The 18,764-nt window shown below is 43.1% G+C and overlaps 1 protein-coding gene across 1 annotated transcript; it reads right to left on the minus strand.

The window, feature by feature from the left end:
• Positions 1 to 194: 194 nt before the first annotated feature.
• Positions 195 to 13,396, minus strand: SAP18 (Sin3A associated protein 18). The gene is made up of 4 exons (XM_010336350.3): positions 13,245 to 13,396; positions 12,932 to 13,041; positions 4,830 to 4,952; positions 195 to 4,570 (listed from the first exon to the last, which is right to left on the minus strand). Exons 1-4 carry the CDS (start codon positions 13,371 to 13,373, stop codon positions 4,414 to 4,416), a joined length of 519 nt encoding a protein of 172 aa, XP_010334652.1. The 5' UTR covers positions 13,374 to 13,396; the 3' UTR covers positions 195 to 4,413.
• Positions 13,397 to 18,764: the final 5,368 nt, after the last annotated feature.

Genomic DNA, 18,764 nt, shown 5'->3' on the forward strand with positions numbered 1-18,764 from the left:
GTCTTGAATTCCTGACCTTGGGTGATCTGCCCACCTCGACCTCCCAAAATGCTGAGATTATAGGTGTGAGCCACTGCACCCAGCCAAACCCTGTTACATTTTCTTGAGTTGGGTTGGTAACTGGGTTGACATACTAGCGTGGGTAGGGCAGGAACTTCTAAACAACTGAAGGAACAAATTGGAGCGGCTAGAAATGCTTTTTCTCCTTTTATTTATTTATTTTTTAAAGGTGGGGTTTCACCATGATGGCAGGCTGGTCTTGAACTCCTGACCTCAGGTGATCCACCCACCTCGGCCTCCCAAAATGTTAGGATTACAGGTGTGAGCCACAGCGCCCGGTCGCTTTTTCTTCTTTTAAAATAACTTACCTTTACTGAACATTCACTGCCCACCAGGCTCTCCCCTACTTTCACTGAATCCTCCCAAGTTTTATGAGGCAGGGATATCAATACAACATCTTCCTATAATAAAGTCTGTATAACATTCCAAGGCTAAGGACTTTTGCTTATTACAACTACTTTTTAGTATTTTTTTTGAGATGGAATCATGCTCTGTTGCTCAAACTGGAGTGCAATGGTGCGATCTCACTGCACTCTTTGCCTCCTGGGTTCAAGCGATTCTCTCGCCTCAGTCTCCCAGTAGCTGGGATTACAGGTGGGCAACACCACACCCAGCTAATTTTTGTATTTTTAGCAGAGCCGAGGTTTCACCATATTGGCCAGGCTGGTCTCAGAACATCTGAACTCCTGATCCACCCACCTCAGCCTCCCAGAGTGCTGGGATTAGAGGCGTGAGCCACCACGCCCAGCCTTAAAATTACTTTTATGTTTAGCTCATTTCTCCTAAGGATTTATTTTTTTTTTTTGAGACAGCGTTTCACTCTTGTTACCCAGGCTGGAGTGCAATGGCGCGATCTCGGCTCACCACAACCTCCGCCTCCTGAGTTCAGGCAATTCTCCTGCCTCAGCCTCCTGAGTAGCTGGGATGACAGGCATGCGCCACCATGCCCAGGAATGTTTTTTGTATTTTTAGTAGAGACGGGGTTTCACCATGTTGACCAGGATGGTCTCGATCTCTTTGACCTCGTGATCCACCCGCCTCGGCCTCCCAAAGTGCTGGGATTACAGGCTTGAGCCACCGTGCCCAGCTCTCCTAAGGATTTCTTAAGGGGAGAATCCATGATTTTGTCCTCATAGAATAGTTGCCTAGTCATGATTAATCCTAACAGAATAAACATAACTTCCTTCATGCCTGGGCCATTGCAGACTCCAGGAAATTAGTTATTTGCAACAGCAACCTGTATTTTAAGTAACAGAAGACAAACCACAACAGGCAGACATCTGGCTGCTCTTATCACATTCAGAGTGGAAACTATGACCTTGTCATTCTTTTAAGAGAGGCATTTTGGGTTTGTATAAAAACTGAATAAAGGAGGTCTACTTTAGGCAAAAGTTGCTGATCATAGGGGATAACATCACTACAAGAATAGCGTCAGTGTAGTATGGATGGAAGCCAAACTATAATAAACTGATGGTAAGAAACTGAGTATGAAAGAACATTATTTCTGGAACTGTTTCAACTAATTTTCTATTTTTGGCTACCTAGGTCCAATGCTCCACTTTTAAGCTGTTATTTAAAGTAGCCCCTCAATCTGGGTCTCATTTTCACCTATAAATGTAAACTGTAGTCACTGTGTCTCAGTTGTGGTTACATGAGATAATGCTCGTCAAGTCGTTCCTCAGCATAGTACCGATGTTCCTTACTCATGAGGTCATGTCTGGATAAACGCTTCAGAAGTTGAAAATATCCTAAGTAGGCCGGGAACGGTGGCTCACACTTGTAATCCCAGCACTTTGGGAGGTCAAAGTGGGCAGATCTCCTGAGGTCAGGAGTTCGAGATCAGCCTGACAAATACGATGAAACCCTGTCTCTACTAAAAATACCAATTAGCCAGGTGTGGTGGCATGTACCTATAATCCCAGCTACTGGGAAGCCTGAGACAGGAGAATCACTTGAACCTGGGATGTAGAGGTTGCAGTGAGCTGAGTTTGCACCACTGCACTCCAGCCTGGGGTACAAGAGTGAAACTCAAAAAAAAATAAATAAATAAAAATAAAAAAAATCCTAAGTCAAAACTACACTTTCTACCTATGTTCAGTTCACAGTGGGTTTATTGGGACATACCCCATAATATTCTGAGGACCGTTTGACGGCTTATCACTTATGTGCCATCGTAAAGCTGAAAAATCTAAAGCTGAAATATCATAAGTTGGAGACTATCTGTATTTGGCACAAATAAACACTTAAATCCTAGTTATAAGCTTGATTTAGAATGTTGCCTTCTCAGTTTCACAAAAAAGTTTGAAATGTGTGTTTAACTGAACAAGAAAGAGGTTTATCAAGTTCAGCTCTTTATTATTTAGTATCAGTTAAATTTTAGAGAATTTTAAACCTAGCCTAATAGTTTTGTTTCTTTCTACCCCCATTCCTACCTGCCAGTTACATGCGTAAAACTGATACCTACAACATTACCTGAGTCAATGATCATCTGGGCATAACTGTCCCAGCTTTTGTACACCGTGAAAAACTAAAAACATATTATAGGCAATGTTATGAACTATAACTCACATATTCCAAAGGCAAAATGTCAATTCCAAAAGACTTTTGAGCAAATGAGGCAACCAGGGCAGACACTAAAGCACTGAGCAAGAGGCTGTCACGATGACTATTTCTATTTTATATTTGGGGAAACAGCTGTTATTACTCAAAGTCACAGTTACTTACCAAAGCCAGAGGTGAACAAGGACCAAGTACAAGTCTTTTGATTCTTAACATTATATTCAATAAATTCACTAGGTATTCTCTAACTGTACTTTTGATGGAATATTGAAATCTTCGAAGGAAAAATTCCATGTTGGAACCAAGCAAAGGGTGGAATTTGACAAACCAGCCCATTTTATTTAGTTCCTACCCTCATCTGCATAGTAAATCACAGGGTTTTTTTCTCCCCACGAATAGGAAGTTAATCATGGCTATTCTCCAAAAAGCTAGGTTTCAATTAACTATAAAGTTAATAAGCCTCCAGTCTATCTAATCTGAATGAATAAACCACCTAAAGGTTTGGGGTAAATCTCAGCACAGAAGAGGCACCAGATAGGCTCCAGGCTGGTCTCTGCCACTGCTGACTAACAGTGACACCAACTCCACACAATCACTAGATTTCAAACGGCTGTTTTTGTATGTACCAGATAAAACTAGTGCAATTTTATTAAATTTTCGGATATACATTTTCAATTTGCTACCGTAACAGACTAACCGGAATTAGACGATACACTCTGTCATACTGTTCATAAACTTCACATCGAGGCTACAATAGTGCCATGGAAGACAAGAGATCCAGTTTTAATTCCACTTTACAGCCAATAACCAATATTTATGGTTTCTCATCTGTCAAGCACTATTCTAAGCTCTTTTAAAATAGTCAGTCTTCGCAGTCCTACAGGCCATTATCTCAATTTTACAAAATAAAGATTCAAGTAAATTAGCCAAGGTTACAGAGCCACTGCTGCAATCAGGATTTAAACGTTTCTATACACTGGTCTTAATCACTACCCCTTAAATCAGACGCAGGCCAGTACCCAGCACATAAGAGGATGTGTGAATACCTCCTATTCACTCCACCTGGCCTTGTCTTTAGTGCTTCTCCCTCGGTCTTAAAATTCCTCCTTCACCCCTGCCTCCACTTGCAGATCTTCAAGGTAAACCTTTCCACTTCTACCGTTAAGTCCAAATCCTTGTTTCCTCTGAACTGGTTCCAGCCTTTAAAATGCCCTATTCCCCACATGTTAAAAATATAAGCAGCTCTCACTGTGGTACCTGTTAGCCTTGCAATGTCATGGTACCCTAATCAAGGCAGGCCCATCACCTCCACCACAGCTGCTTCAACTTGCCTCAGCTTATACTATTCCAAACGGCCTCTGCTGCCACTTGAGCTCACTCTCACGTCCTTTCCAACTGCATACAGCAGTCTACACCACAAACTCATGTTTGATTTCATACAATCCCGTGGCTTTCTTGTTCTGCCCGCTGTGGGCTTAACCATACCCTCCTCTACTACTTAGTATAAACCCTGCTCCCAGGCCTCCGTTAACTTGCACACTCAAGCTGATTACATACATCTATTTAACAGTACAGTTTTACACAGAATGCTAAGAGCACTTTTCTTCATATTTTACAGAAGGGTTTAAAACATACGGACTTTCTATTAGTAATCATACGATAGCACATCCAAATCTAATTCCTAAATAGATGATGCATGATAAGTTGTTTGGAATTTAAAGGCTTAATGGCAATAATCAGGGGAGGAAAAGTTTATTTTACACAACTGACTGAAAAATAAGTTCAAGAAATAATTTAATACGGCCTCATGCGCCCTGAAGGGGGGGGCGCCCGGTTTGGAGGGGTGATTGCTATGTCCAGGTAATCCCCTATCTGGAACTTCTGCGACTGCAGCGTCATGGAATCATCAGTCCCCTTTCTGCCAGACATGGTGCTGCCAATCTCCTTAACTCTGCAAGAAGGAAAATCAACTGTTAATGGCTCAAAATCAATGAAACCCAGTAGGTACCACAAAATGAATATGGGACTGGATTTGCTCCATCATTTTACAACACAGTTCCAAAATTTAAGTATTTTATTCAGCTGAACCAGGTATTTAAATATAAACCCATATTCTCCCCACTAAGAAGACTCATTCAAGGGGTTATCTCTATCAGTTAAAACATGCTAAAAACAAAGATTGCAGGGATTAAAAATGAGACGTTACCTACCGATAGCCAGGTCTTTTAACATCTGTAAAAACGATTGCAAAATTGAAGTGAGTGCCCTTCTTTCTAGCTTCTGGGTAGACTTCTTTTACTAAGCTTGTCAGTTCTTTCAAGGTTGCATCCATCCTGGATTTTTTTTTAAAAAAAGAAATTTACATTTGCTTCAGCAATAATATGAAAAGGATTTTGACAATGAGTTAATTACATGTATCTCAGTTGTGACTTACATTAGAAACTGCCTCTTATACTAGAATTTAATTTCAAAGCAGCTAAATATACTATTTGCCTCCTAAAACTCCCTGTACCAGCCTTACTGTTGGGAATTTCAATTAATTAAAGCTATATTCTTAGCGCCAAACGGGACTTCGGAGAATATAAATGCTCTCTTCTGTTGCTATGCAACACATTATGGCCTAGTGATTTACCTAAGGGTAACTAGTCCAAACAAATCCAAATAAGCAAAGCAGATGTATTCCATCACTTCTAAGACATGTACTCTTCCACATTTTAGCTATCTCTGAAATCAGACTGTATCTTAGAATTAATGTGCTAGGAAAGCATTTTCATACAGCTTTTTGCTGTTTTGTGGTGGTTGTTTTGAGACCGAGTCCTGCTCTGTTGCTCAGGCTGGAGATCTCGGCTCACTGCAACCTCCACCTTCCAGGTTCAAGTGATTCTCCTGCCTCAGCCACTCAAGTAGCTGAGATTACAGGTGCCTGCCAACACATCCAGCTGATTCTTGTATTTTTAGTAGAGATGGGGTTTCATCATGTTGGTCAGGCTGGTCTCAAAATGATCTACCCACCTTGGCCTCCCAAAGATTACAGGCCTCAGCGACCTAACCCAGCCAGAATTGTTTCTTCTTTCTTAGACAGGATCTTAAGATAAGTTTTACGCCGGGCGCGGTAGCTCAAGCCTGTAATCCCAGCACTTTGGGAGGCCGAGGCGGGTGGATCACGAGGTCGAGAGATCGAGACCATCCTGGTCAACATAGTGAAACCCCATCTCTACTAAAAATACAAAAAAAAACTAGCTGGGCGTGGTGGCGCATGCCTGTAATCCCAGCTACTTAGGAGGCTGAGGCAGGAGAATTGCCTGAGCCCAGGAGGCGGAGGTTGCGGTGAGCCGAGATCGCACCATTGCACTCCAGCCTGGGTAACAAGAGCGAAACTCTGTCTCAAAAAAAAAAAAAAAAAAAAAGATAAGTTTTACAATAAATAAAAGTCCTACAGCCAATGAAATATACAAAATTTTCTTAGGATGAAGACAGGCTCTTGTCACAATAAAGTTTCTTACCCTACAAACTGATTTGAATGCAACTTTAATATAGTCCTGTGAGCTACTATGGCACAATCTGAAAAAACATTTTAAAATGTTAAGTACCTTAGAAATAATAATCTAGTATACACTTTTTTTGCCAGGTGCAGTGGCTCACACCTGTAATCCCGGCACTTTGGGAGGCTGAGGTGGGCGGATCACCTGAGATCGGGAGTTTGAGACCAGCCTGATCAACATGAAGAAACCCCATCTCTACTAAAAATACAAAAAATTAGCTGGGTGCGATGGCACATGCCTGTAATCCCAGCTACTTGGGAGGCTGAGGCAGGAGAATCATTTGAACCCAGGAGGTAGAGGTTGCGGTGAGCCGAGATCACGCCATTGTACTCCAGCCTGGGCAGCAAGAGCTAAACTCTATCTCAAAAAAGAAAAGAAATAACCTAATATATATTTGTATATTGTTTTCTTCCAATGCAAACCAGGAAAATGCAATGGTTTGGAACTTGAAACAACACTGTCGACTGCTATTAAATGGCACAAGGATACTAAGCCCTAGTGAAGAGAGAGAACTAATGCACAGCATCAAGAAGGAACACACAACAGCACATTTAGTTTTAGCTTTGTGCTATTTACAAAACGCCACCACACCACACTCAAAGTAAACCAAGGGCTTCAACTACACTCCTAGTAAAAATACCCAGGATGACTACTTCATCTTCGATTTCTACTGCTACAAATCTTTCTCAATATCCCCTAACAGAACTTGACAGACTTCTGAAAACATGCCCCTTCCCCTCATAATCCTACCAAAAATGTCACCACTTAGCTGCCCAGGTCACAATACCAAGCATTCTTCAATTCTTCCCACCTCCATCCTGTTACACAGTCTTATTGTTTCTACCTCCTAAATACAGATCAAACAGGTCTTCTTCCTTCATCCCCACCATCACTGCTTTATTTCAACCTCTCATTATTTAACTCTCAGTATGTTACCTTCAGCCCATCTCAGTTTCTAAGTTTCCGTTTTTGTATACAATGGTGTCAAGCAGGTGACACCTGTTACTATACGACCTCTAGGGGAGTCCCACTGTGTGGAAGACAACAAAGAACAGACGTCTGTCACCAGGAGAAGCAGTCCCAGGATGTAAAGCTTTGCAGCTGTTAGTCACCAAGAATGACATAACGTACTCTGCCACTGGCAGGACAATGCTTTGCTAACACAGAGAAGAGACAGAGTTAAAATCACCTTCAATAGTGTCAGTCCCCCATGGCTAGCAGGTCACAGCCAACACAGGGAGATGGTCTACATGCACCCCACATGCTGCAGGCAAAGGACCCCCCATTCCCTCCTCACTGGGAACAGATTCAGCAACAGGGTTTCCACGTGCCATATAACATACATGCTTATGCAAAACAAAGGAGTACACATCGAGCCCAGGGCAGGAAAGGATACTCCCAGAGATCCGCCCAACACCAGCTGTGAGGGCTCGTTATCTCTTTGCAAGGCAATACTTCCTACTAAAGGCCACTCTATATACCATGAGTGCTGCACATGACTGCCTTCCCTAACTTGATACATGTACCTAAGAGGGAAAAGCCATATGCAGTAATGCAATAAATTAGTTCCCAAATCTCACCAATCAGAAATAGCCAGTGATGTTAACATTATTGTGGGCAACTTTTTGTTTATGCAATACACTACTACAAAAAAAATTTCCTTAAGATATCAAGCATATTATACATGCTGAGACTCATACAAAATATAATTCATGCTCTAAGTACTGTCCATATTTTAATAAAAATTATTTTTTATCTTGGGAAGAGAAAATCAACAGTAAAAGAATCATAAAACTTCACAGATAAAGACACCCATCGTTACCGTTCCTCCATTTTGTGTCTTATTTTACCTTTGTAAGAGTTAATCTTCTGTTCTGCAACAGTAATTCCCCTGGTTATTTTAACTTTGTCCCCAGTGAACTCCAATGTTGGTAAAAAGCTGGGGTCAGCCTGGGCAGGAAGGCTCATGCCTATAATCCCAGCACTTTGGAAGGCCATAGAAGGGGGATCACCTAAGATCAGGAGTTCAAGACCAGCCTGGCCAACATGGTGAAACCTGTCTCTGCTAAGAATAAAAAAATTAGCTGGGCGTGGTAGCACACACCTGTAGCCTATAATCCCAGCTACTCCAGGAGACTGAGGCAAGAGAACCACTTCACCTGGGAGGCGGAGGCTGCAGTGAGCCGAGATCGTGTCACTGCACTGCAGCCTGAGTGACAGAGTGAGACTCTGTCTCAAAAACCAAATAAAAAGAACCCTGAGGTCACACTGGTTTATCTGTCTAGGTGACCTTTTATTTTGTAACCTGATATTCTGCTGTTAATTATTCTGTATCAATTACAGGTTGAGTATCCCTTACCCAAAATGCACGGGACTAAAACTGTTTTGGATGTTTTCAGATTTTAGAATTTTTGCATATATATAAAACATTTTAGGGTTGCAACCCAAGTTTAAATCAGAAACTCATTTACATTTCAAACGCACCTTATACGCATAGCTGGAACACAATTTTATACATTTTAAGGTAATTTTGTGCATGAAAGGAAGTTTGTGTCAAGAACTTATGTGTGCAATTTTCCACCAGTGTCATGTCAGCTCTCAAAACATGTCAGATTCTGCAGCATTTCAGATTTTGGACTTGTGATGCTGAATCTATATTCTCATACACAGCATGCATACATTTACGATGATGATATCCCAGAAAGAATTTTTTCCTTTCTAAAAACATTTTCAATATTGTCTTGGTCGTAATGAATTTGGGGGATTTCACACCTTTTATCAGTTCTGACAGTGTGAAACCTACGCAAGCTTCCCACCTTCTAAGAGACTGTCTTTCCAAAACAACAACCGGAGTGCCAAGTGTTGCTTTCTCACCGCTAGTCAGAAGCCTGAGGACACAGGTAGGGTTCAGTACTTGTGTCAGCTTGAAGCTACAGTCCCTAGACATTCAACCAAACACGAATCTAGGTATTGCTGTGAGATATTTTGTAGATGTGATTGAAGTCTACAACCAGTTGACCTTAAATTCAGGGGTCTGTCCTTTTATCTTCTGGGTAGGTCCTAAGAGCAGCCTTTCCTTTCTGAGAACCCGCCCTACAGATTTGATAATTAAGTGCCTAGGCAGCCACCACAATCGTGTAAGCCAATTCTTTGCAATAAATTTCTCTCTCTCTTTTTTTTTTTGAGATGGAGTCTTGCTCTCTCACCCAGGCTGGAATACAGTGGCATGATTTCAGCTCACTGCAACCTCTGGATCCTGGGTTCAATCAATTCTCCTGCCTCAGCCTCCTGAGTACTTCGAATTATAGGTGCCCGCCACCAGGCCCAGCTAATTTTTGTATTTTTAGTAGAGATGGGCTTTCACCATGTTGGCCAGGCTGGTCTCAAACTCCTGACCTTGTGATCTGCCCACCTCGGCTCCCAAAGTGCTGGGATTACAGGCACGAGCCACCGCGCCCGGCAGTGCAATATATCTCTTAACACATCTCTCTGGATTCTGTTTTTCTGGCTGAGCCCTGACTGTTAGTGACCTAATTAATGACTACCCACACACAGGAGATATGCACGTTTGGCTTGTTCTCTAAACTTCGTAGGGCACCTCAAACTTTGGTGAACACAGCCTGCTTCTGCTGGGCTCCTCTGGACTTCCACTCTCTTTTCTGTAACTTGTCTTGGGGCTGCCTACTTTAGCCCCACAGTCTACTTCTCCCAAGTGAGAATTTCCAATATATGTTAACTAATTTTCCCTGATTACTATTTCTAGGAATGAGGGCAGGCCTTTGTGTTACCCCCACACCAGTATTTCAGAATCTTTTCTTTGGCCACCATTTTGAGATGTAACTTAAGCTTATTCCTTCTTTGGTTGCTTACAATTTCAGGGTAGTTTAGGACAGGATTTTTTGGTCATTTTTTTTTCTTGGTTCAGAGTAGAAGGTCTGTAGAACAATCTTACCCTGCCATCTTAACCCCAAAAATCACACTAATTTATTCATCCGCTTTCCCTGATGAAAGACTACAGGGAGAAGCAGTACCTTCTTGATTTTATACTCAGGATCTAAGTACAAAACCCAGCAAATAGGAACTCGTATTTGTTGGAAGAAACAGACACTTTAATTTCTGAAAAGAGATTTTTCATCAAGCCACTATTCAACAGTTCTTCCATTTAAGTTAAATCAACCTTTCTGGAGCATTTAGTCTTGAGTGATGCTTAAGTACAAGTATCATACTACTACGTAAATTTAACAAGCACCTCCAAATAACGTGTAGGGCCCCAATCTTCAAGGAATTGAGCTCTAGCGTACAGGAGGACTTACACAATTTAACATTACACATCTTTTGGGGAATGTAAAATAGTACAGCTGCTGTGAAAAAGTTTGGTGGGTGCTCAAAAATTAAACAAAATTAACATATAACATTTGTATGCCAATGTTCACAGCAGCATTAATCACAATGGTAAAAAAAGGTGAAACCAGCCAGGTGTCCATCAATAGATGAGTACATATGTGATGCACACATATAATGAAATATGATTCAGCCTTAACAAGGAAGGAAATCCTGATGGATGCGACAACATAAATAAACCCTGAAAACACCATGAAATAAGTGAGATAAGCCAGGCACAAAATGACAAGTACTGCAATGAGTCCACTGAAATGAAATATGCAGCACCACTTCAGGTCAAGAGTTTAAGACCAGCCTGGCCAACATGGTGAAACCCCTTCTCTACTAAAAATACAAAAATTAGCCAGGTGTGGTGGTGGGCACCTGTAATCCTAGCTACTCAGGAGGCTGAGGCACAAGAATCGCTTGAACTCAGGAGGTTGCAGTGAGCAGAGATCTCGCCACTACACTCCAGCCTGGGCAAGACTGAGATTCAAAAAATAAAAATAAAAACAAGGCCGGGTGCGGTGGCTCAAGCCTGTAATCCCAGCACTTTGGGAGGCCGAGGCGGGTGGATCACGAGGTCGAGAGATCGAGACCATCCTGGTCAACATGGTGAAACCCCGTTTCTACTAAAAAGTGCAAAAAATTAGCTGGGCATGGTGGCACGTGCCTGTAATCCCAGCTACTCAGGAGGCTGAGGCAGGAGAATTGCCTGAACCCAGGAGGCGGAGGTTGCGGTGAGCCGAGATCGTGCCATTGCACTCCAGCCTGGGTAAAAAGAGTGAAACTCCGTCTCAAAAATAAAAAATAAAAAATAAAAAATAAAAACAAATGGTTAACATGGCAAATTTTGTAATATATGCATACATACATACTTTTTGAGATGCAGTCTTGCTCTGTTGCCCAGGCTGGAGTGCAGTGGCACAATCTTGGCTTACTGCAACCTTCACTTTCTGGGTTCAAGCAATCCTTCTGCCTCAGTCTCCCATGTAGCTGGGATTACAAGGCTGTACCACCACACCCGGATAATTTTGCATTTTTAGTAGAGACAGGGTTTCACCATACTGGTCTCGAACTCCTCAACCCACATGATCTGCCCACCTCAGCCTCCCAAAGTGCTGAGATTACAGGCGTGAGCCACTGTGCCTGGCTTGTTATACACGTTTTTATCACAATAAAAAATATACTTTAGGCCGGGTGTGGTAGCTCAAGCATGTAACCCCAGCACTTTGGGAGACCAAGGTGGGTGGATCACCTGAGGTCGGGAATTCGAGACCATCTTGGCCAATATGGTGAAACCCCATCTCTACTAAAAATACAAAAATTAGCCAGGCATGGTGGTGGGTGCCTGCAATCCCAGCTTCTCGGGAGGCTGAGGAAAAAGAATCACTTGAACCCAGGAAATGGAGGTTGCAGTGAGCTGAGATCAGACCACTGCACTCCAGCCTGGGCAAGAAAGGGAGATACTGTCTCAAAAAAAAAAAAAAAAAAAAATATATATATATATATATATACACACACACACACACACACACGTATACACACACATACATGTTTATATTATATATATATAGAGAGAGAGAGAGAGAACCCATTTGGAGTGCAGTGGCACAATCTCGGCTCACTGCAACCTCCACTTCCCAGGTTCAAGCAATTCTCCTGACATATACAAACTGGGCCCTTTGGGATCAGTTATATATATTTATATAAATGAATGTAAATATGTTTATAGATATATTTTTTAGAACATACCTTTTACTTATAGTAAAAAGCCATTATACTGTCAATCCAAGGAGTTACATGCAAGGCTAAAAACAAGCTTGCAGTAGTTTGTAGGGAGCTACACCCAAGAGAGAAAACATTCAGAGACCGGTCTTCACTAACACATACCAAAAGCTTTTCCATGAAGCCTTAGAGAAGAAATAACTCGGGTTTTGGTAGTTTTTCACTTTTGGTGCTTTGGTACCTAAGGCTTAACATTAGGTGGAAATGCTCCTCGAGTATAACAAATACCACTCCACAACATCACTCTCTCTTACCATGTTGTCCTAGTGCAATTTATTTGACTATGAGTCCCTTTAGGGCGGATACTACAACTTAATAATCTGCCTATCACTTTTGTACCTAGCAGCCGCAGCAATGATAGCAATCTTGGGTCTGTCAATTCTTAAGCGCGCAAAAGTTGCAACATTAATCACAAAAGCGTTACAATACGGGCAAATCTTTCAGCTAACAACAGAAACGTCTCACTTCCTGAAAACTGAGCCCAAAGGCACCAAGTAGAAGAATGAAATTGAAATCAAGGAGAATAACTACACCGGCAAAGGCCATTAAGTGATATTCCGGGTTCCCGCCCGGGTCCGTGAGCGTGCCCCCGCCCTCCTCACCAAGTGTAGATCTGCAACTCGCTGGACGGTACGTTTCCCCGGGAGAACTCGTCCATTCGGTGGTGGCGGCCGTTATTGGTGGTGAAGACCCGCAGCAGCAGCGGGCATGTCTGAGGGACACAGAAAAGGGAAGGGCAGAAGTTAAAGACCCCAGCTGCGAGCCCGGACCTCACTTCCCCTCCCGAGGCGTCGCGGCCTCCCAGCCGCCCCACACCAGAAACACCGCCTCCTCCCGCACACAAGCCGCACCTCTGCACCCTGCCGGGCCCACCCCCAACCTCTTCCCGGACCCCAGAGCGGAAGGTCTCTTCACCTTCTCGCGGTCGATTGGCTTCTCTGGCTCCTTCTTAATTTCCTCCTGGGTAACGCGCGATTCCACCGCCATCTTCCTCCTACGGCCCGCGAGACGCTCGCCCTGACCTCCGACCCCTGCAGCGAGCATGAACACGAAGTCTCTCGCGAGGAGAAGCTCCCCGCTTTATATTCGGCCGGCGGCTGGGCGGGGCGTCTCCTGGCGCAGGCGCACTTCAGTGCGCGGCGCGTGAGCCCGGGCGCGCCTGCGTACTGCGACGTAGGGAAAAGGCGGGTGATGGCGACCGCGGGCAGACGCTGAAGGAGGGGCCTGAAGTCCGTCGCCGGGCAGTTTGTTGGCGAGGTGTCTTTTTCGCTTAAGTAGCCGCAGACGAAATAAGCGTTTTCACGCATATTGACGAAAACCTTATTGGACACAAAACGTTCCTTTATTAACAAAATCGAGATCTTTCTGATAAAAGAGCAGGCCCGCGATCCCGGCTGCTGGGAAGAGGCGCCGCCAGCCTGCGCGGGGGTGGAACGATCCTTCCAGCCACACACGGTTCGGGCGGCGCGTAGACCTGAGTGCGAGTAGCTCACCCAGAACTTGCAGGAAATAACGTCCTAGAATATCTTCAGGACCTGTGGGTGGGAATGTATGATACAAAAAGAATTAACGAGAAGCGATTGATTTGACCGGATTACGACCAAAAAAAAAAAAAAAAAAAAAATCTAACCATGAAAATACATAACAACTCCATGATGAACCAAAAAGGCTAAGTACTGTATATGACTGAACTTACAAGTGAATCATCTTACGACTGAAAAGTGGGAAAAGCCACACTACATCATAAGAAGAAATGGCCACAGAGTGGGAGAGATTTGTTACACATATGATTGACAAAGGCTAGTATCCAGAATATATAGGAACTAAAAAGACAAGCCAATCGAAAAGTTGATAAAATTACTGAATAGGTGCTTTGGAAATGACAAAATCTATAGTCAACAAACTAGTAAGGTGCGCAATCGCATTAGTTTTAATTGGTTGGATTTTAAACCATGTCCACTAGATTGGCAAAAATTAGGAACTTTAGCAGGGCGTGGTGGCTCACGCCTGTAATCCCAGCATTTTGGGAAGTCGAGGCAGGCGAATCACTTGACCTCCTGACTCCTGACTTGAGGTCAGGAGTTCGAGACCAGCTTGGCCAACACGATGAGACCCTGTCTCTACTTATTAAAAAAAAAGAAAAAAAAAATTAGCCAAGTGTGGTGGCAGTTGTCGGTAATCCCAGCTACTTGGAAGGCTGAGGTAGTAGAATTGCTTGAACCCAGGAGGCAGAGGCAGTAGTGAGCGAAGATCGTTCCAATGCACTCCAGCAGCCTGAGCGACAGAGTGAGACTCCATCTCCAAAAAAAGAAAAACACGTCGGGGCATGGTGGCTCACCCCAGTAATCCCAGCACTTTGGGAGCCCAAGGCAGGTGGATCACTGTAAGTCAGGAGTTCCAGACCAGCCTAACCAACATGGTTAAGCCTCGTTGCTACTAAAAATACAAAATTAGCCCGCTCGTGGTGTCGCAAGCCTCTGATCTCAGCTACTTGGGAGGCTGAGGCAGGAGAATTGCTTGAACCCAGAAGGCAGGGGCTGCAGTGAGCCAAGATCACGCCATTGTACTCCAGCCTGGGCAACAAGAGCAAAACTCTGTCTCAAATGAAAACTAGGAACTCTGACAGTAATAAGTATTTGTAAACTACTAGGAATTCTCGCATACCGCTCACTGGTGACAATGTAAACTGGAACACCTGCTTTGGAAAGTAGTACCTACCCTAGAGGAAATCTTGCTCAACTCTATCCAGAGACATTACAAGAATGTTCTTAGCAATATTGTTCATGAGAACAAAAAGCTGGAAACAGCCCAAGTGGGGGTTCAGTAGGACAGTTCAGTGAATTGTGGTGTACTATACAGCAACACAACTACCAATCAACAATGGGATACTAAAAAGCAACACAAATCTACAAACTACAGTCATATGAAACAATGTGAATCTCACAAACATGATGGTAAATATAAGAAACCAAAGACAAAAATGTATATATTGGGTGAATTCGTTTTCATAACATTCAGAAGCAGGCAATACTAAAATATATTGTTCAGGAGAATTCCCAGGTGACAAAAATTATCAAGAAAATGGCAAAGTAATTATAATTATCAGAAAAGTCTGAGTAGTAATGACCTCTGAGTATAGAAGGGGATTGTGATAAGGGAGGAGCAAATGGAATGCTTCTAGTGGTGTTGGCAACATTGCATTTTTAAAAACCTAGGTGTTGGTTACATAGCTGTTTGAATTAAAATTAAAGAGTACATTTGGCCGGGAGTGGTGGCTCATGCATGTAATCCCAGCACTTTGAGAGGCTGAGGAAGGTGGATCACGAGGTCAGGAGTACAAGACCAGCCTGGCCTGCATGGTGAAACCCGTCTCTACTAAAAATGCAAAAAATTAGCTGGGCGTGGTGGCACGCTCCTGCAGTCCCAGCTACTTGGGAGGCTGAGGCAGGAGAATTGCTTGAACCTGGCAGGCAGAAGTTGCAGTGAGCCGAGATAACGCCGCTTCACCCCAGCCTGGGTGACACAGCGAGACTATCCCCCCCAAAAAAATAAAATAAAGAGTACATTGATGTTATTATTATTGTTGAGATGGTCTCACTCTGTCACCCAGATTGGAGTCCAGTGACACAATCATAACTAACTGTAGCCTCCATGTCCCGGCTCCAGCGATTCTCCCATCTCAGCCTCCTGGGTAGCTGGGACCACATAGCTGGGAACACAGGCGCAAGCCACCATGCCGGGTAAATTTTTGTATTTTTTGTAGAGACAAGGTTTCGCCATTTTGGCCAGACCACTCTCGAACTCTTGACCTCAATCTGTCCACCCACCTCAACCTCTCAAAGTGCTGGAATTACAGGCAAGAGCCACTGTGCCTGGCCCCATTTATTTTATTTTTAATGCACCCTTCTGTATTAATGCTATACATTGCTATTTTAAAAATACATAATTCAATAGAAAAATGGGCAAAAGACATGGATGGGCTGGGCACAATGGTTCATGCCTGTAACCTCAGCACTTTGGGAGGCCAAGGTGGGTGGACAGCTTGGGGTCAGGAGTTCGAGGCCAGCCTGGCCAGCATGTCAAAACCCTGTCTCTACTAAAAATGCAAAAATTATCTGATCATGGTGCCGGGTGCCTGTAATCCCAGCTACCCTGAAGGCTGAAGCAGGAGAATCACTTGAACCCAGAAAGCAGAGGTTGCAGTGAGCCGAGATTGCGCCACTGCACTCCAGTCTAAGCAACAGAGCAATAGTCTGTCTAAAAAAAAAAAAAAAAAAAGGACAGGCATTTCATAGACGATTAAATAAAGGTAAACATATGAAAAGATACCTGACCTCATGAATAGTCATAGAAATGCAAAGTTAAACACAGTGGGATAACACTCACTCGACTAGATTGACCAAAATGTGAAAGTGTGGCAAGTAAGTGCTCGCAAGGATACGGAGAAAAGTAATTTGTATAGATTGCTCTCATCCACTTTAGAAAACTGATTGACATCACTGAGAAAGATTAGATATGTGTACACCTTAAGACTCAGCTATTTGGCCGGGCGCAGTGGCTCAAGCCTGTAATCCCAGCACTTTGGGAGGCCGAGGCAGGTGGATCACGAGGTCAAGAGATCGAGACCATCCTGGTCAACATGGTGAAACCCCGTCTCTACTAAAAATACAAAAAATTAGCTGGGCATGGTGGCGCGTGCCTGTAATCCCAGCTACTCAGGAGGCTGAGGCAGGAGAATTGCCTGAACCCAGGAGGCAGAGGTTGCGGTGAGCCGAGATTGCGTCATTGCACTCCCGCCTGGGTAACAAGAGCGAAACTCGGTCTCAAAAAAAAAAAAAGACTCAGCTATTCTATTCCTTGTGTGTAGCTCAGAAAAACTGTTGGCCGTGAGCACAAGACAGAATTTTAAATAATGTTGTAACGTGTTTATTCATAATAACTAGAAACAATTCAACGATCTACCTAGAGTATATTCATAAAATGGAATACTATAAAGACTTGAAAGTAAGTAAATGAATCAGTACTCTTTCTTAAAAAATAAAAGCAAATCACAGAACCCATATGATAGGATTCAATTTATGCAAATTATTCAATTTTGGAGGAAAATAGGAGCCCCTTCACCTAAAAATACTGTTTAGGGAAACAAACATGAGTGGTAAAACTATAAAGAGAAGCAGGGGGGGCATAAACACTAAATGCAGTGTAGTGTTACCCCTGAGGATAAGCTTGGGTAATGCAATATATGAAGGGCATCCAGGGCTTCTAAGATACTGGTAATGTACTCTTTCGCACTAGGAAGAATGTGTTTTTTATTCTCTGCATTATAGCTATACATGTTAGAAACTCTTTTGTATGTGTGATTTAGAATACAGTCTTAACATTTTATTTATTTATTTATATACTTTTGAGACAGGGTCTGACTCTGCTGCCCAGGCTGAAATTCATTGGCACAATCTCAATCTCAGCTCACTGCAGCCTCCACTTCCTGGACTCAAGTGATGCTCCCACCTCATCTTCCCTTGTAGCTGGGACCACAGGCCGTACCACCACACCCGGCTAAATTTTTGTATTTTTTGTAGAAACGGGGTTTGCCACATTGTCCGACTGGTCTCGAACTCCTGAGCTCAAGCAATCCACCCGCCTTGGCCTCCGAAAGTGCTGGCATTACAGGCATGAGTAACCGCACCTGGCCATAAGAAATTTATTTTTCATTGGGCCTAGAATGGGCATGCATGCCATGCAGAATTGCATGCAGGCAATGTTTGTTTTTTTCAAAAGGATATTTAAATTTTCTCCCCAGTTCTATGATTCTAGTAATATATCATTTTTAAAAATTCTATTTTTCTGGCCAGGCACAGTGCCTCATACCTGTAATCCCAGCACTTTGGGAGGCTAAGGTGGGTGAATCACGAGGTCAAGAGATCAAGACCATCCTGGTCACATTGTGAAACCCCATCTCTACTAAAAATACAAAAATTAGCTGGGGTGTGGTGGTGCACACCTGTAGTCCCAGCTATTCGGGAGGCTGAGGCAGGAGAATTGTTTGAACATGGAAGGCAGAGGTTGCAGTGAGCCAAGATCGTGCCACTGCGCTCCAGCCTGGCAACACAATGAGACTCTCTCAAAAAAAATTTTTTATTTTTCTGAGTAAAGAAGAATTCTATGATGGTTCTAATATTATATCTCTTTCAAAACCTCCATAATATAAAAATGCAGACTACATGAGGCACTCTAATCAATCCATTAAAGGGAAAACATTGAAACTGTGAAAATGAAGAACCTCACAACCTTTTATTGGTAATATTAGGGAGGTTTCACTTCTTAATATAAACTCTCATTTTGGGACCTTTCCAAATAACCAGCTCTCATCAAAATGAAACTTTCCAACACCTTAAGGTAGTAGAAGTAGCTATGTTTCAGAATACTTGGAATACT

Source organism: Saimiri boliviensis, chromosome 16 (genome assembly GCF_048565385.1).
Source record: "Saimiri boliviensis isolate mSaiBol1 chromosome 16, mSaiBol1.pri, whole genome shotgun sequence".
Taxonomy (NCBI): Eukaryota; Metazoa; Chordata; class Mammalia; order Primates; family Cebidae; genus Saimiri; species Saimiri boliviensis.